Source organism: Chelonoidis abingdonii, chromosome 4 (genome assembly GCF_003597395.2).
Source record: "Chelonoidis abingdonii isolate Lonesome George chromosome 4, CheloAbing_2.0, whole genome shotgun sequence".
Taxonomy (NCBI): domain Eukaryota; kingdom Metazoa; phylum Chordata; order Testudines; family Testudinidae; genus Chelonoidis; species Chelonoidis abingdonii.
Window position 1 is genome coordinate 93,003,441 of NC_133772.1, and position 14,549 is coordinate 93,017,989.

The 14,549-nt window shown below is 41.3% G+C and overlaps 1 protein-coding gene across 4 annotated transcripts in view; it reads left to right on the forward strand.

The window, feature by feature from the left end:
* BMF (Bcl2 modifying factor) overlaps positions 1-14,277 on the forward strand; it is a 31,248-nt gene extending 16,971 nt beyond the window's left edge. For 3 of the 4 annotated variants that reach the window (XM_032802551.2, XM_075065478.1, XM_075065477.1), the window contains exon 4: positions 6,514-14,277. In XM_032802551.2, the coding sequence (XP_032658442.1) occupies positions 6,514-6,615 (102 nt within the window). In that variant the 3' untranslated portion in view covers positions 6,616-14,277. The remainder of the gene's footprint in view (positions 1-6,513) is intronic. The other variant, XM_075065476.1, reaches the window with a different exon arrangement.
* Positions 14,278-14,549: the final 272 nt, after the last annotated feature.

Below are 14,549 nucleotides of genomic sequence, written 5' to 3' on the forward strand. Positions count from 1 at the left end.
TCTCTCTCCCACTATTTTTACTTTTTTTGCAGGTGTATTATTCCCTAGTCATTTGGAACCCATGAGGTTGTAATGTGACTTCCTTTGTCCCCTCCCTTCACTTCCTTTTCCAGCTGGGACATCATCCATGATGTCTGTTGCCTTGGGGAACGTGACTTCCCAGTCTTACTAAACTCAAATCTGTTTTGTAGTAGCACAAATATGCCTCTAGCCACCTGGAATGAAATGTAGCTTTCAGCAGTGAGTCAACAACTGCTCCTTGATTGCAAGTGTTTTTTGTTTCTTTGCAAGAAGTAGCAACCTTTTGCCAAGATTTGTATTAGTAGTTAAAAAGAGACTAATACTCCTAGACACACATCCACTGATGTTCCTGTTCAACAATGTTGCCACTTACAGCCAAATCTTGGTCCCACTGACTTCAACAAAAGTTTGGCCGTTGACTGTGTTGGGAACAGAATTTGGTCCTTGAAGAACCACATGGGGTAAGAATTGTGAAGCAAAGCAGAGCGCGACTGACACCCGTGCTGTGAACAAAGGTACAGTGCCTTATACAAAAGGTACCATCAATAGTACTGTGAATATATACACTCTCTATATAGAAATGTATGTGTAACAGTTTGTTTTGTATAAAGGGACTCCACAGGTGCTCCTCTAGCATGAAAAAAACAAACTTCTTCCAGCAATCAGCTACCTGTGATTCTGAGAGTTGCATCCAAAGTGATGCATTTTATGTTTAACTGTGTATCTCATCTCCTGAAATCATCTTGAGCCACAGATTTGAATCCAAGGGCAGAGTATGAATAAAAGTGGTTTGATGCACGAACTGAGATGCTGTTTGGTTGGAGATATAGATATAAAATGTGCTATACAGCAACAGTCAGCTAACAAACCTAAATTCCATTCCCAGAACCATGCTCGTATCAGCCAGGATGTCTCTACATAAACAAGTTAATAAAGAACATAAGAGCCATGATGAGACGGAGGAAGTGTGCCAAAAATGGAATAGGGACAAGAATTGGCAACAGATGTTTTCGATAATCGATATTCCTACTGGGTGTTGCACAATGTGTACAATAAGTGATAGGTCTCTCTCTCTCCTACTATATATATGTGTATAGCACACTTTTCTTGTAAAATTATCTTTCTTGTGACTTACTGAAAAATCCATGGTAACAGCTTGGACAGAGTCTCGTAAGGATACCCTTCTTAAAAGGCTGCAGCTACAACAGGAAGCTGTTTCATGTGCCTCAAACTGTGTATGTCACTTGCTGACTTACTCTAGTTTATAACTCTCGTCTGCTTTAGTCACAGGCTAGTTCCCTTCTAGAGTCATTAGCAATTTATATTTCCCTAATATTTTCTCCCAGAGTAAGGTTATGAAATGAATTACTTTTGGCAGGGATATTGTGGTCTAGAATCAGCCTTGGGAAGAATATAAATCTGCACCACGAGGTAGTGATGGGTAAATTTCAAGGCTGTGTGACTTTGATACTTGACTGAGCCTCTTGTGTCTGAGAAATCCAACTGGAAATCTCATGAACTGGCTCTCCTGATACTTTTGGTCCTTTCTGGCAGGTAAGCAGTCCCTTGGAAAAAAATCCTCTCTTGTGATATTTGAGTATTTTGCTCCCAGTCCTGGCAGAGGCATGTTACTTGAACTTGGTTACTGAAACTTCCAAGAAGGTCCTACTCAGGTTTGGATAAGTTTTTTCTGAACTGGCTTTTCCATCCTTACTGCTGAGATTATCTGCATCTTTCCTACATGTCTCTTGTCTCACATTAAAATGGTACCATTGATTTTTATCTGACATACGTCTTGTCACTGAAGAAGTGCTGTTCTTGAGTCTGACTAAATAGGAAAATACAAAGAGGCAGTGAGGTCTAAAGCAGGGGTAGGCAACCTATGCCACGTGTGCCAAAGGCGGCACGTGAGCTGATTTTCAATGACACTCACACTGCCCGGGTCCTGGGGGCTCTGCATTTTAATTTTAAATGAAGCTTCTTAAACATTTTAAAAACCTTATTTACTTTACATACAACAATAGTTTAATTATATATTATAGACGTATAGAAAGAGACCTTCTAAAAACTTTAAAATGTATTACTGGCACTCGAAACCTTAAATTAAAGTGAATAAGTGAAGACTCGGCACACTACTTCTGAGAGGTTGCTGACCCCTGGTCTAGAGCATGGGAACTCTAAAGACCTCGGTTCTATTCCTAGCTTTGCTGCTGGCATGCTGGGTGATGTTGGGCAAGTCACTTTACCTCTCTGTATCTTAATTTCCCCGTGTGTGAATTGGGAATAATGATACCAGCCTTCTTCTTAACACATTGAGATCTGCTGATGAAAAGCTTGGTGGCTTTACTGTATTGTATTTTAAAGCAGGAGGTAGCTGGCAGTGGTATTAAAGGTGACCATCAAAATAAGAGAACGGGGGAGTGCAGGAACTAAGTGTGTGCCCTTTTTTTTTTTTTTTTTTTTTTTTTTTTTTTTTTGCTGCTTTGACATATAAAGAAGGCTTGAGAGGTTTTTTTTGTTAATTTAATACAGGGGGTTTTTTGCACATTACCTGCTGATTTTCCCCCCCACCTTTGTTTTGCACAAAGATGACTTTTTCCAAGTGTTTAACTCAAATGGGTATCAACTAAAACAAATACAGAACAGAGTCTGGATAAAATAACTTCCTTGCTCAATCAGGTTTCACTTTAGTACTTGTGATGTCAGATTCCACTAGCTCTCCAGCTGTCCAGTGAGTCTTCCAAGGTAGAAAAGGCCTGAATTTCTGATGTATAAAAAGTAAGTAGAAAAAGCCATTTTTTGGTGGGAGGAAATAATTCCAGACTTCCTTTGTCCATCATAATAAAGCACAAACGCATTTTGAAGTTGGCTTATTGAGCTTTGAGAGGGTGTGAAGATAAACATTTAGAAACATAATATATTGCATAAGAAACTCAAACAAAACTCAAGGCAACCTCCTACCTGAAATAGGGCAGCAGTGTATGGTATTTGGTTTCAGATGTATGCTAACCATTTGCACCCATGTAAATGTATAGCAGTATAAATTTGCATGCACTTCAAACTAGTGCATCTCTTCCCCTGCATGCCCCAAAATAAGCACTTTGACAAAAGTCATTTGAGCAGATGGGAAAAGAGTGCCACCAGTTAAACTGCTGTATGTTTCAGATTTATTTTTAAGACAACTTAAGGCCATTGTGATGTTGTGCAGTCTATACGGTTTTATAAACAATAATAAGTGAATATAATGTAACTGAGACATGCTTCATGCAAAAGTCTCTTGTAAGGTATCATTACAAAGCTTATAATCTACTGAGTATGATCATCCTGTTTGTATAAATGCACCACTCTTATATCTGAAACTAGAAATATTAAATATAACTCTGAGGGCCTATTGTAATTATGTAAAGTGTGGGCCATTAATAGTGGTTTGGAATCTTGATGACTCCCATTAACTAGGACCTTTGTCTGCAAATGGCTGTGTTTTACCTGTAAGTCTTCCTGCATAGGTATGTGCTGGCAAGTGGGGTAATGAACTCTTGCAGTGACATGTGAGCATGTCACCTGAACTGGAATCCGTCTTTAACCTGGTGTCTTTCCATTGAGAAGCAGGGGGTGGGAACTCAGAGGGACAAAAGGATTCTCGCCTTATGCAAAAGATATATAAAGGGATGGAAGAGAACAAAGAGAGAGAAGGGCCATCATGAAGAATCCCCTAGTTATCACCTGAGCTGGAACAAGAGCTATACCAGGGGAAAGAATTGTGTTCAGTCTCAGGAAAAAAACTTACCGAAGCATCTCTGAGGGTGAGATTATCTGTATGTCTAATCAAACTGAATAGATTTGCACATTTTATTTAATTTTGCTTGGTGACTTACTTTGTTCTGTCTGTTATTACTTGGAACCACTTAAATCCTACTTTCTGTATTTATTAATTAACTCCGAGTATGTATTAATACCTGGGGGAGCAAACAACTGTGCGTATCTCTCTATCAGTGTTATAGAGGGCGAACAAGTTGAGTGTACCCTGCATAAATTTTTTACAGAATTTTTTACCCCATTGGGAGTTGGGCATATGAGTGCTAAAGACAAGCACACTTCTGTGAGCTGTTTTCAGGTAAACCTGAAGCTTTGGGGCAAGTAATTCAGACCCTGGATCTGTGTTGGAGCAGACGGGAGTGTCTGGCTCAGCACAACGGGGTGCTGGAGTCCTGAGCTGGCAGGGAAAACAGGAGCAGAGGTAGTCTTGGCACATCAGTTGACAGCTCCCAGGGTGGTTTCTGTGATCTAACCCGTCACAGCCATCTCTTACATTTCTCTCCAGATTTCTTAAAGACCAGCCTATTTGTTTGGTCGCAAATACAATGAAGTAAAAAATCTAGTTGAACATGTGAAATCTGCCTGTATTTCCTTTGGAGCATCTTTAGTGTTTGCACCAGCTCTTTCCCATAGTTTGCTAAGTGGTGGAGATAGGGAAAATCTATTGCACCTGCATATACACCACAGTATGCTTACGGCAGGCTACTCTGAAGACCTTATTTATCAGGCATTTGGGTTGGTGGTCTCAAATGAGTTGGTGAAAATATGTTTTCTGGATATGCTGTCAGGAGTCTTGGTTGCACATGCATGTCAGAGTAGGTTCTGAAATGTGGCTTGGGATAGGGGAAGGAAGAGAGTGAGAGATCTTCAAAGTTTCTGACAAAAAGGCATGCAAGGCTGGTTATAAGAATAGAGGGAAACCAAAAGCATCTGCCTCCTTAGAAGCATTTTAAGGGTTCATTATAACACTAATCCAACCAGAGTTGCATGGTGGGAATGGTTCTCACCTATGAATGTAACCACACTCTGGGATAGGTTGTTTGGGGGTATTAAAGCTGGGGTTCTTTGGAACAAATGATGCCAGACTCCCGAATGGCTGTCGTGGGCCACGCTCTGAACAGAAAGACATTAGTGCATTGTAATTAGAACAATGTGAACCCTCCAAAATCTGGGGACACATTTAAGTCTTGTGGAGAAGAAGAAAATATTGAACGAACTGCTGCTACGTTAGTGAATACAGTGCATGCCCTTTCCAAGGCCTAATTTGAGTGCATTTGAGGTTCATGTTGCACCTTTTCTGTAGTTCTAGTCTCTGGAAAGCATGAGCACAACACAAAGAGTTTATTGGAATGTTTTGGACATTTCTCTTGAAACAATTCTAGTATGTAAACTACAGCTAAGGTGTTCTCTTTTTCCAGCTCATGATTATGTGGGTCTGCCCTGTTCAACTAATCTAAGTTGAAACACCTTGTTCATGTAGCATGCTGCAGTACTCTCTAATGCTCTCATGTGCTAGCATGAAGTCGTTGTAAACCAGCCTTCTATTCCTTGTCTGCTGGGGATTTTTTTTTTTGTAAATGGTCACTAGCCTGGCTTAACAAATAGGGAATTCTGGATGAGAAAACAAGAACTGGCTTTTTAATTGAGGGCTGGTTAGGGATGTGAAACAGTATCTCAGATTGTGCAATGTAAAGAGAAACCCACCTGTTTGTTTGAGATGCCATTAAAGAACAAGAAGGCGGGGGGGGGGGAGGGGAGGCATAATGGAGAACACTTTCACAGAGGTGATTACATATAACAAAAGAGGGGACAGCATTCCTTCCCAAAAGCAGCATTATGTGGTCTGATGTCCCCCTAAAACTTAACTTCCAAACTTTTCATTACTTGACCGTGGGACCTGAAATAACCTCTTGCTTTTTTCTCTTTGTTTCTTCTTTTTCTTTTCTCTTTTCTCTCCTTTTTTATTTTTTTTGGGGTAAGTATGTTCTTGCTTAAGGTTTAATTGGCTCCAGTCGGTAGGAAAGGGCTCCAAGGCTGATTATTTATGGCTTACTGTCAAAAGTAGCTATAAAAAGGGCAGTATTATCTTGGAGATGCTGGGAAGGAAAATGTGATGGGGGGAGGGAAGTGGGGGAGTGTGTGTGCGCACGAGTGTTTTCTTGTACTGGATGAAATCAGAGTTTTGCTGCCTCAGCAGTGTGGTTTAAATTGAAGATTAACCCATTGACCTTCACGGTGTCAAATCACTTACAGATGGATCACCAGTTACTTTTTTTTTTCACTTTTGGGGTGAAGAAGGGGGGTAACTTTTTTTTTAAGAAAGTTGTTTGTTCATGCAGCTGGGGCTTTTGAGAGGCTCAGAAGCCAATCTGATTAAAAACAGCACTTGGCTAAACTCTGCAAAATCCTGCAAGCAGAAAAAGGTTTAATCCTCTTGTGCACAATGCATAAGGGTCTGCTATTTTTTTTTTTTTTTAAATGTTAGAACTATAATTATTTCTGGAGAACTTATCATTTCTCCCCACCCCCTGCCTCTTTTTTTTTTTCCTCTTGTCGTGCTGATGGGATTAAAGTGTCTGCTCTTGAAAAGTAACTGAGTTTTTATTGGAAAAGATAAGTGGTATGTTACAATTGTAAAATATAAATAACCTTGTTTCAATCATTCTCCTTTTACAGCATCAGCAGAACAGAAATCAAGTGTGGTGGCAGATCCTTCTCTTCATACATAACTTGGCCTTAAATGTGGAGGCGAACAGGAACCACGTAGGTCAGAGGTGAGACTCCTCCACCTGTTCCAGGTCACATCCAGTCTGCAGGGAGCACTGAACAAACACTGGTCTGGGGGAGAGAGACATACACACACCGCCGGCCGGATGTGAGGACTCTGTCAAACTTTTACTCATCTTCTCAAGCTTTTTTTTTTTTTTTCCCTCCCCCTTCCCCCCCCCAAGGACTCTTCTTTACTGCTTCTTGCCTGATGAGGCTGGGAGCTCTTGTCCAACACTGTTGAAGGAAAGTCTTAGAATTTGGATGTGTTTGGTAAAGCTTGCTGCTGATTCCCCAAATCAGTAACCTCTATGCAAGTGAAGCAGGTAATAGATGAACAGGTTCCTCTGCTCTGTGTTGTTGAGTTGTTTTTTTTATTTTAATTGATAGAATGCAGCGTTTTGTAATTTTGGCTGCTGGTTAATGATGGTGTCTGGGACTGATGGCTCTAAATGTACTTTGGGCTACTTCCAGATAAGAGACACTTGACTCCTCTATGGGATAACTTTGAAAAAAAAGTTCTTTTTAGAAACAATTACACTTAAGTAGCTTATGTACAGCAGCAGGTGGGTCACTGATTATTTCCCTGAATTTTATTACCAGGGAGACTTGTAAAAATCTAGTTTTGTTTAATGACTTAATTGGCCCAAGTTGGACATCCTTCATGTGAAGTTGCTCTTTGTCATTGTCACTAATAGATGGAATTGTTTCTGTTAGAAGAAGAGTCTTCAGAATCTCTCATAAGATGTTGGTGACTCTTCAGGATCTTTGTGCAAAGGGCTGTTTGGTCCTGTACACTATATACTGTCCCCATAAACCAGGATAGAGCTGTTAAAGATGGAATATAATCTAAGCATCATTCTTCTGGAATTGTTAATCTGTATATTTTTGTTAGTGCTCTGGTGGATTTTTTTTTTCCTCCTCCTTATCATATGCGCTGTTAAGATTCAGATCCCAAGCAACTGATATGTTTGCTTCATGATTTGACTAAGAGATTAGTTAGTAATTACTTTGAATCCCGACACTGCAGGTTTGTACAAGTAATCACTCTGTTGTTCTAATGAGTAATACTGGAAGTGATATTAGTGTACACTGACAACAGAAATACTACTTGGAGTGATAGCTCATTGTCATTGACTTGTGACTGTTGTGGTGTTTTTAAATCTGTTTGACTGCCACTCTTGGAACAGGGATGGGGAACTACCTACCCCAAAAATTTGGGTTTCGTTTGTTTATGAAGTGTGAAATACTAAGGAAAAAAAGGATATAGCCTCTGCTTTTCACAGACTGTTTCCATACTTGCCCAGAGCTAATTCTAAATCACAAATTATAAAACTTAACACTAGGAAAAATCTTTCTGGACAGTTGCCCTGCAGTCCTGCTACAGCTGTCAACACAGAGTGGTTCTGGAGCTCCTGGTCTGCTCTGAAGCCTAATGAACAGTAAAGAATCACTGTATTGGAAGAGGAGTTTTCTTGCACATTCTCCTTCCCCTCCACTTCCCCCCTTTTCTTGCCCTTCTTTAAGTCTGTTTCCATCTCTGATATTTGTAATGACCAAATTCCCATACCCTCAGTAACCCCGTTAAAGTGCCTGGTAATGATTTGTAGCACGTATTTGGATGCTTCCCCTCTATTTCTCAATCCCATCTCTTGACTGGCATTCTTCTTTTTCAAGGCAGGAGTTGTCTAGCCCCCTCCAAACCAGCTCCCAGGACCCTCTCAGTTTACACAGCTCTGCTGCGATCTTTCAGTACAAAAGGGGTTCCTCACGCAAACTGACTTTTTTTTCTCCCCTTAGCTAAGGCTACATTATGCAGAGTAATGTGTTCCTCTGGGATGGTCAGGAGTTCAGAACAATGATTCTTAAGTCAGCTTTGCTTCTTTTTAGTTAAGCACGTGCACTATGGAGTTATTCAGTGGGATGTAAGTGGTACCTGTCATTGATTACTTTGTAGCGGTACTGGAAGCTGCTACTTATTACTGAAATACCTTCAATGGCTCTGCAAAACAGAGTCACTTAGGGTGCGTGGTGATTGGAGAATGGGGTTTAAATAGGAAGCAGGCCTGAGGGGTGGGTAAGCACAGACTGGATTTAGGGGCGCGAGCCCTCGGAATCTAAAGTTTGGGGAGAGCCCACTTAGAACTGAAGGTGTAGCATAGGCAGCAGGTGGAGTCCCCCTTTGGGAAAGTTAGTCCCTGGCTCCACCCCTTCCGCCTGCAGCTGGAGCCCCGAGACCCCATCGTCCCGCCCCCTGTGGCTAAAGCCTCAAGCACACATGCACCCCTTGGCCAGAGGATCGCTGGGCTAGCTGCAGCCATGCCTCTCCTCCCCTCCCCAGACCCAAGGAAAAGCATCTCTTCAAAGATGCTTTTGATATGCACCATGCAGGTTCTGGGGCAGTTGAGGAGGCAGTATTTGCTACTGAGTTTCCTGGATTCATCAGTAATCTCCCTGGAGTCTAGAGAGATTACTGATGAACCCAGGAAGATGAGTACCACATACTGCCTCCTCAGCCACACCGGAACCTGTGTGGGGGATAATAAAGCAAAATCTTAGCCACCAAACCCCGCAACCAGGGTCCGGTGGCCATGGGAGGCCTATTATACCCACTGCTCATGAGGTGTAGGCTTGTCAAGGAAACTCTGAGGGAGAGGGGTGTGGAGCTTTAGAGGTTGCAGTTGGGAAGGAATGAAACAAAGCTGTCAGCCAGTATGGTGCAGACATAGGTAATGCACACTCATTTCCCTACTGATTGACTGAAATCCTTTCATCCCATCTCTGACCCCTCAGATTAATAACAGCCTTATGAAGTTTGCAAAGATTGGGCAAGCCCATCTGACTTTAGAACACTACTTCATCACCATATCAAGAAATCAAACTAGTGTCATCTTTCTTCCTTAAATTCCAGCCTGGTCAGTTAAACCCCAAAGCAAATAAGTCTCCCTGGACTGCTCAGCCAACCGTGATAGAAGTGTAAGATGAAAAAGCAAGTTTGATATAGGTACTTGATGATGGTCTGCCCTCACTAGCTTATTCTGTAATATCACCCTTCTTAATGGGGGGAATAAATGGCTGAAATAGTTTTGTAGACCATCTAACTGTACTGAATTGTTTGGCTCACGGAGAGATGTAGCCTTTCCTGGCCATAATGTCCACTGCTAGCTAAGTCTTAAGTTGGAATCCACTTGTTCCTGTATTTGCAGTGAAGGCTGGAATATAAACAAGACTTTACTGTATTTACAAGACTTGTCCTAGACAAAGTCTGACTCCTGTATGCGTGCTGCTGCCTTTAACAAGAGGTTTGACAACTACTGATGTTTTTGAGGGGTAGCTGTGTTAGTCTGTATCAGTAAAAACAACCAGGAGTCCTTGTGGCACTTTAGAGATTAACAAATTTATCTGGGCATAAGTTTTCATGGGCTATAACCCACTTCAGCAGACACATGGAGTGGAAAGTGCAGTAGGCAAGTAAAAATAGACAGCACATGAAAAGATGGGAGTTGCCTTATCAAGTGGCGGGTCAGTGCTAACGAGGCCAATTCCGTTAGGGTGGATGTGGCCCATTCCCAACACTTGACAAAAAGGTGTGAGTATCAACAAGGAAAATTATTTTTTGTAGTGACCCAGCCATTCCCAGTCTTTATGCAGGCCTAATTTGATGGTGCCACACCATCAGGGGCTCGTTCACCTGCACATCTATCAATGTGATATGTCATCGCCATGTACATTGGCCAAACCAAACAGTCTCTGTGCAAAAGAATAAATGGACACAAATTTGACATCAGGAATTATAACATTCAAAAACCAGTAGGAGAACACTTCAGTCTCCCTGGACACTCAGTAACAGACTTAAAAGTGGCAGTTTCAACAAAAAAAACTTCAAAAACAGACTACAAGGAGAAACTGCAGAACTGGAATTAATCTGCAAATTTGACACCATCAAATTAGGCCTGAATAAAGACTGGGTCACTGCAAAAAATAATTGTCCCTCGGATACTCACACCTTCTTATCAACTGTTGGAAATGGGCCACATCCACCCTAACTGAATTCGCCTTATTAGCATTGACCCCCCACTTAGTAAGGCAACTCTCATTTTTTCCTGTGCTGTGTGTGTATATGTATATATTACCTGTTCACTGTATTTTCCACTCCATTCATCTGATGAAGTGGGTTATAGCTTAATGCCCAAATAAATTTGTTAGTCTCTAAGGTGCCACAAGGCTTCCTCGTTTTTACTGATGTTTTTCTTTAACAAAGGAACCAGGGTACTATCCACCTTAAATCTAAGGATCTTAATCTCATCCTTTGATGTCCAGGGGGATCTTGCTATTGACTTCAAAGGGAACAGGATTTGGTCACTACTTAACAGCACGTCTTCTTCAGGAAATAATGGATTTTTATCTAGAGTTGTCCCCTTCCTTTGCCCAACTATATGGTTCTGTTGCCTCCAGATAAGTAGGGAGGGTAGGGCTACTATCAGCCTCCCTTAAATTTCTACAGTATAGTTTAGCAGCACATGCACTTCATCTGTGCACTGTTTGTCTAGGCAAGGCCCACTTCAGTATGTACTTCTGTTGAGAAAATCCACCCCTCAAAGTGCTTATTACAGTCTCAGCACAGTTAGAAATATTGTGTGTGGATGGGTTAGGGAAGTATTTTCAATTAGCAAGGTCTAAATCTGGTGAGGGGAGGGGCAATTCTTGAATGATTTAATTGTTACTTTACCTGAGTGAAGGGGTGGGATTTCAGTTTTAGCTCCTTTTCTATGATACTCAAACACTAGTGAAGTGTCTCTAGCAATTTAGAGAACAGTTGGCTTTCTCCTAAAGTTACTTCTAGTTTAATGGGCAGCAGACAAGACAACTTGAGTTTCAGATGACAGCGCCTACTGTGTCTGAAGTCTGTCTCCCTTTCCAGATCACCAAAATGGCTTCTGACCCTGACATTCTTAACTTGAGAGAGGAGAGAAATTATTTCTGTCTCTCCCTCCTGCCTCTTCAAACCTCTCTTGTAACCTAAACCTTACCTGGATCCAGTGAGCCTGTTGCTAGTGGGTGTTAGTCTTACTCTGTTTCCTGCAATTCATGAAAGCTGAGCCAGTAATTACAAAGTGACTGCCCAAGGTTAGTTGCAAACTGCCATAGCTAGGATAAGGTGGAGGTAGACAAGGGAATGGACTTCCATTTCCAATGTCAGCTCTTTTCTGTTGGATGTGGGACTGAAGGCTTCTCCCAAGGTGCTGATCATCTCTGCTAGCAGTGGACTTCTGTGTAACTTACTGTGTGTATTAACTGCTGCTGTTTCGTTGGTTTCTGTGGGTATTCCATTCCAATTTTCCCATTGTACCAAGTCTGCCTGTCTTCTGCTGCCAACTTAAGCTTAGCTTAATACTTGTCACACTGTCAGTGTTTTTGGAGACTGGCTCTTGAGTGAAATGTTCTGTTTTCACTTTTTAAGCTTTGCCTATATCCACAGCGGGATGGGGAAGAGGAACCTCAGCCTCTGTTAGGAAGGGTCACTTGTGAAGACTTGTTTACTTTTACTGTCGACTAGGAGTAACTAGCTGCCTTTGCTCCTTCGGGCTCGAACCAAGGTTGAATAAAAGCCATCTGAGATGTTACCAGATTTAAACACCTTGAGGCTACTTCATACCAGTGTAATTTCATTGCCGTCAATGAAGTGATACTACAGATGAATTTGGCTCACGGAGAGAGGAGGACGGTTGCCACTTCCCTTTGGGAAATTACAGGTTCTGAATTCTAATAAACTAGCTGGAGGTAAAACACAGACTCTAGGCAGTTGCTGCAACCTGATGTCTAAACTCTGCAAAGTCACTTTTTGATTCACTTTAACCCTTCCTTTGTTGATTCTCAGTAGCACCTACTATGCTTTCCAGTGAAGTTATAGAAGTGGTAATATTAGAACATATCAGGTACATTCAAGGGGTGGTTTTACTAACCGCCCTACTTCAGTTAAAGGGAAGGCTTTCATTAATTATTATGAGCAACCTTGACAGGATATAATGCCCTTGATTCATCTCTGCAATGCCCATTCACACTAACGGGAGTTCTGCATGTGGGTCAATTCCTACAGAGTATTAAGAGTTGACAACAAAGCTATTCATAATCAGTCCAAATAATATTGTTTTTAAATTGGCATTTATGGTCATTTAAAAAAACAAACTTCTTGTTGCTTTTGATTTCTTTCAGAAAGAAAAAGATACCTCAAGGAAATGGTGAGAGATTGTTCAAGATCTCTTACAGTTCCTAAAAAACTCTTATGATCATTGTTTCTTTGGTTTGTGCATGTTCACACAGGTAGTATACAACTTAGTTCTTACCCATAAGGAAAAACAGAAAAAGACCAAACACATCAAATGCACTGGAATGTAATTGTGTGTGTCTGTCTGTGTGTTTACTTAAAAAGGCAGTCTGACATCTTCCCCCCTTCTTTCTTCCTCACTTCCCACCATCTTCCCCCACAGAAGGGGGGGTCTCTTCCTATGAATCCCATGCTGGAAGTTGGTTTCTGGGAAGTGAATTAAGTCTGTAGAGTTTTTTAAAAGCCATTTTCCAGTTCTGTCTTCAGACTATTTGCTGCCTTTGGGGAATGGAGGGAGGGTGTGGGAAGTGTAGATCTTCAAACTGTTTTAAATTTTATTAAGAAGATTGTGCATGTACAAAGTTATCTTTAAAAATCAAGTGGAGTCTCTCTGATGTGTGGATTCAGCCCCAGGAGAGCATCGCCACAGACCCCTCAGCTCCAGGGAGATAACTTTAGGCCTGCACCCCTCAGAAGACCACTCCAGTTTGGTCAAACTACTATGTGAGGAAAAATTGAGGGTAGCAAGGGGATGTAACACTTCTCTCTTCTCACTGATGTGTTGTAGTCACATGATGTAAGAAGACAAACTAAATGGGTCCTTAAAGTTAGGCTCCTAATGGGGGATTTTCAAAGGCACCTAAGAGAGTTAGGTGCTTTTGAAAATCCTGACACTAAATATGGACTTTTGGTGCCCAAAGTTAGACTACTTAAAACAAACAGCCCCTCTCTTCCCAACTTGGGCATGTATCTCTTTTCCAGATCCTCTTCCTTTCCTTCTGTGGTATCAGAAATGTATTCAGATCTCCTCTGCATTTCTCTCTAAAGATCCATAGGTGAGCAGTATTCATAGATATTTTGATGTGCAGCTTCATCTCCCCCTGGACTTTTCTACTCTTGTCAGAGATGTTTCATTTTTAAACTTTGGAGTAATTAATTGCCTCCAGTGGCTGCCTATGGAGAATCAAAGGGATGAGGGGGAGAGAGGTTCTCAATGTATTGTTAAAAATACTCGTACGCTTTCATGGAGAGTGTCCCTACCGAATGAATCTTATGTTCTTCCAGCTGAAGAAGTACAGCCCATGCTCTCCTGTGAAATCTTTGTCTAGACTAGTCCTGAAGTGCGCACACCCTCTCTGCCATGGACTGAGACCCAGTGAGAATGTAGCATTTTGTTTATTTTGGCTGTGTGCCTCCAGGACTCCTGTCTGTAGTGATGATGACTGGGAGGAGCTCCTTTTTTGTATCTGTGCAGTATATTTGCTTTGTGCTTTCTCTCTGGTGCTTTTTAATACTTGGAATTTTTTTCTAATAACTGGTACAATTTTTAATAAAATTGTTAAATGCTATGTGTTCTGTTCTTTTGCTTTTTGTATGGTTTAATGACTATATGACACTCCATCCTAGTGACCTGAACCTTCACAAACTGACCAACAGTTCTGTAATTTAGTAAAATAATATGGAAGTACAACTTCGGTTGGTAAACTCTGTAAATGGCTGGTAGATCCATGTATATACTCTCTATTACCTAGCCTTTACCAACCTCTGCAGCTAAGTCAAGATTTTCCTTTAATACTCTTATCTCTGCACAGAAAAAAAAAGTATTTCCCAGCCCACTGGT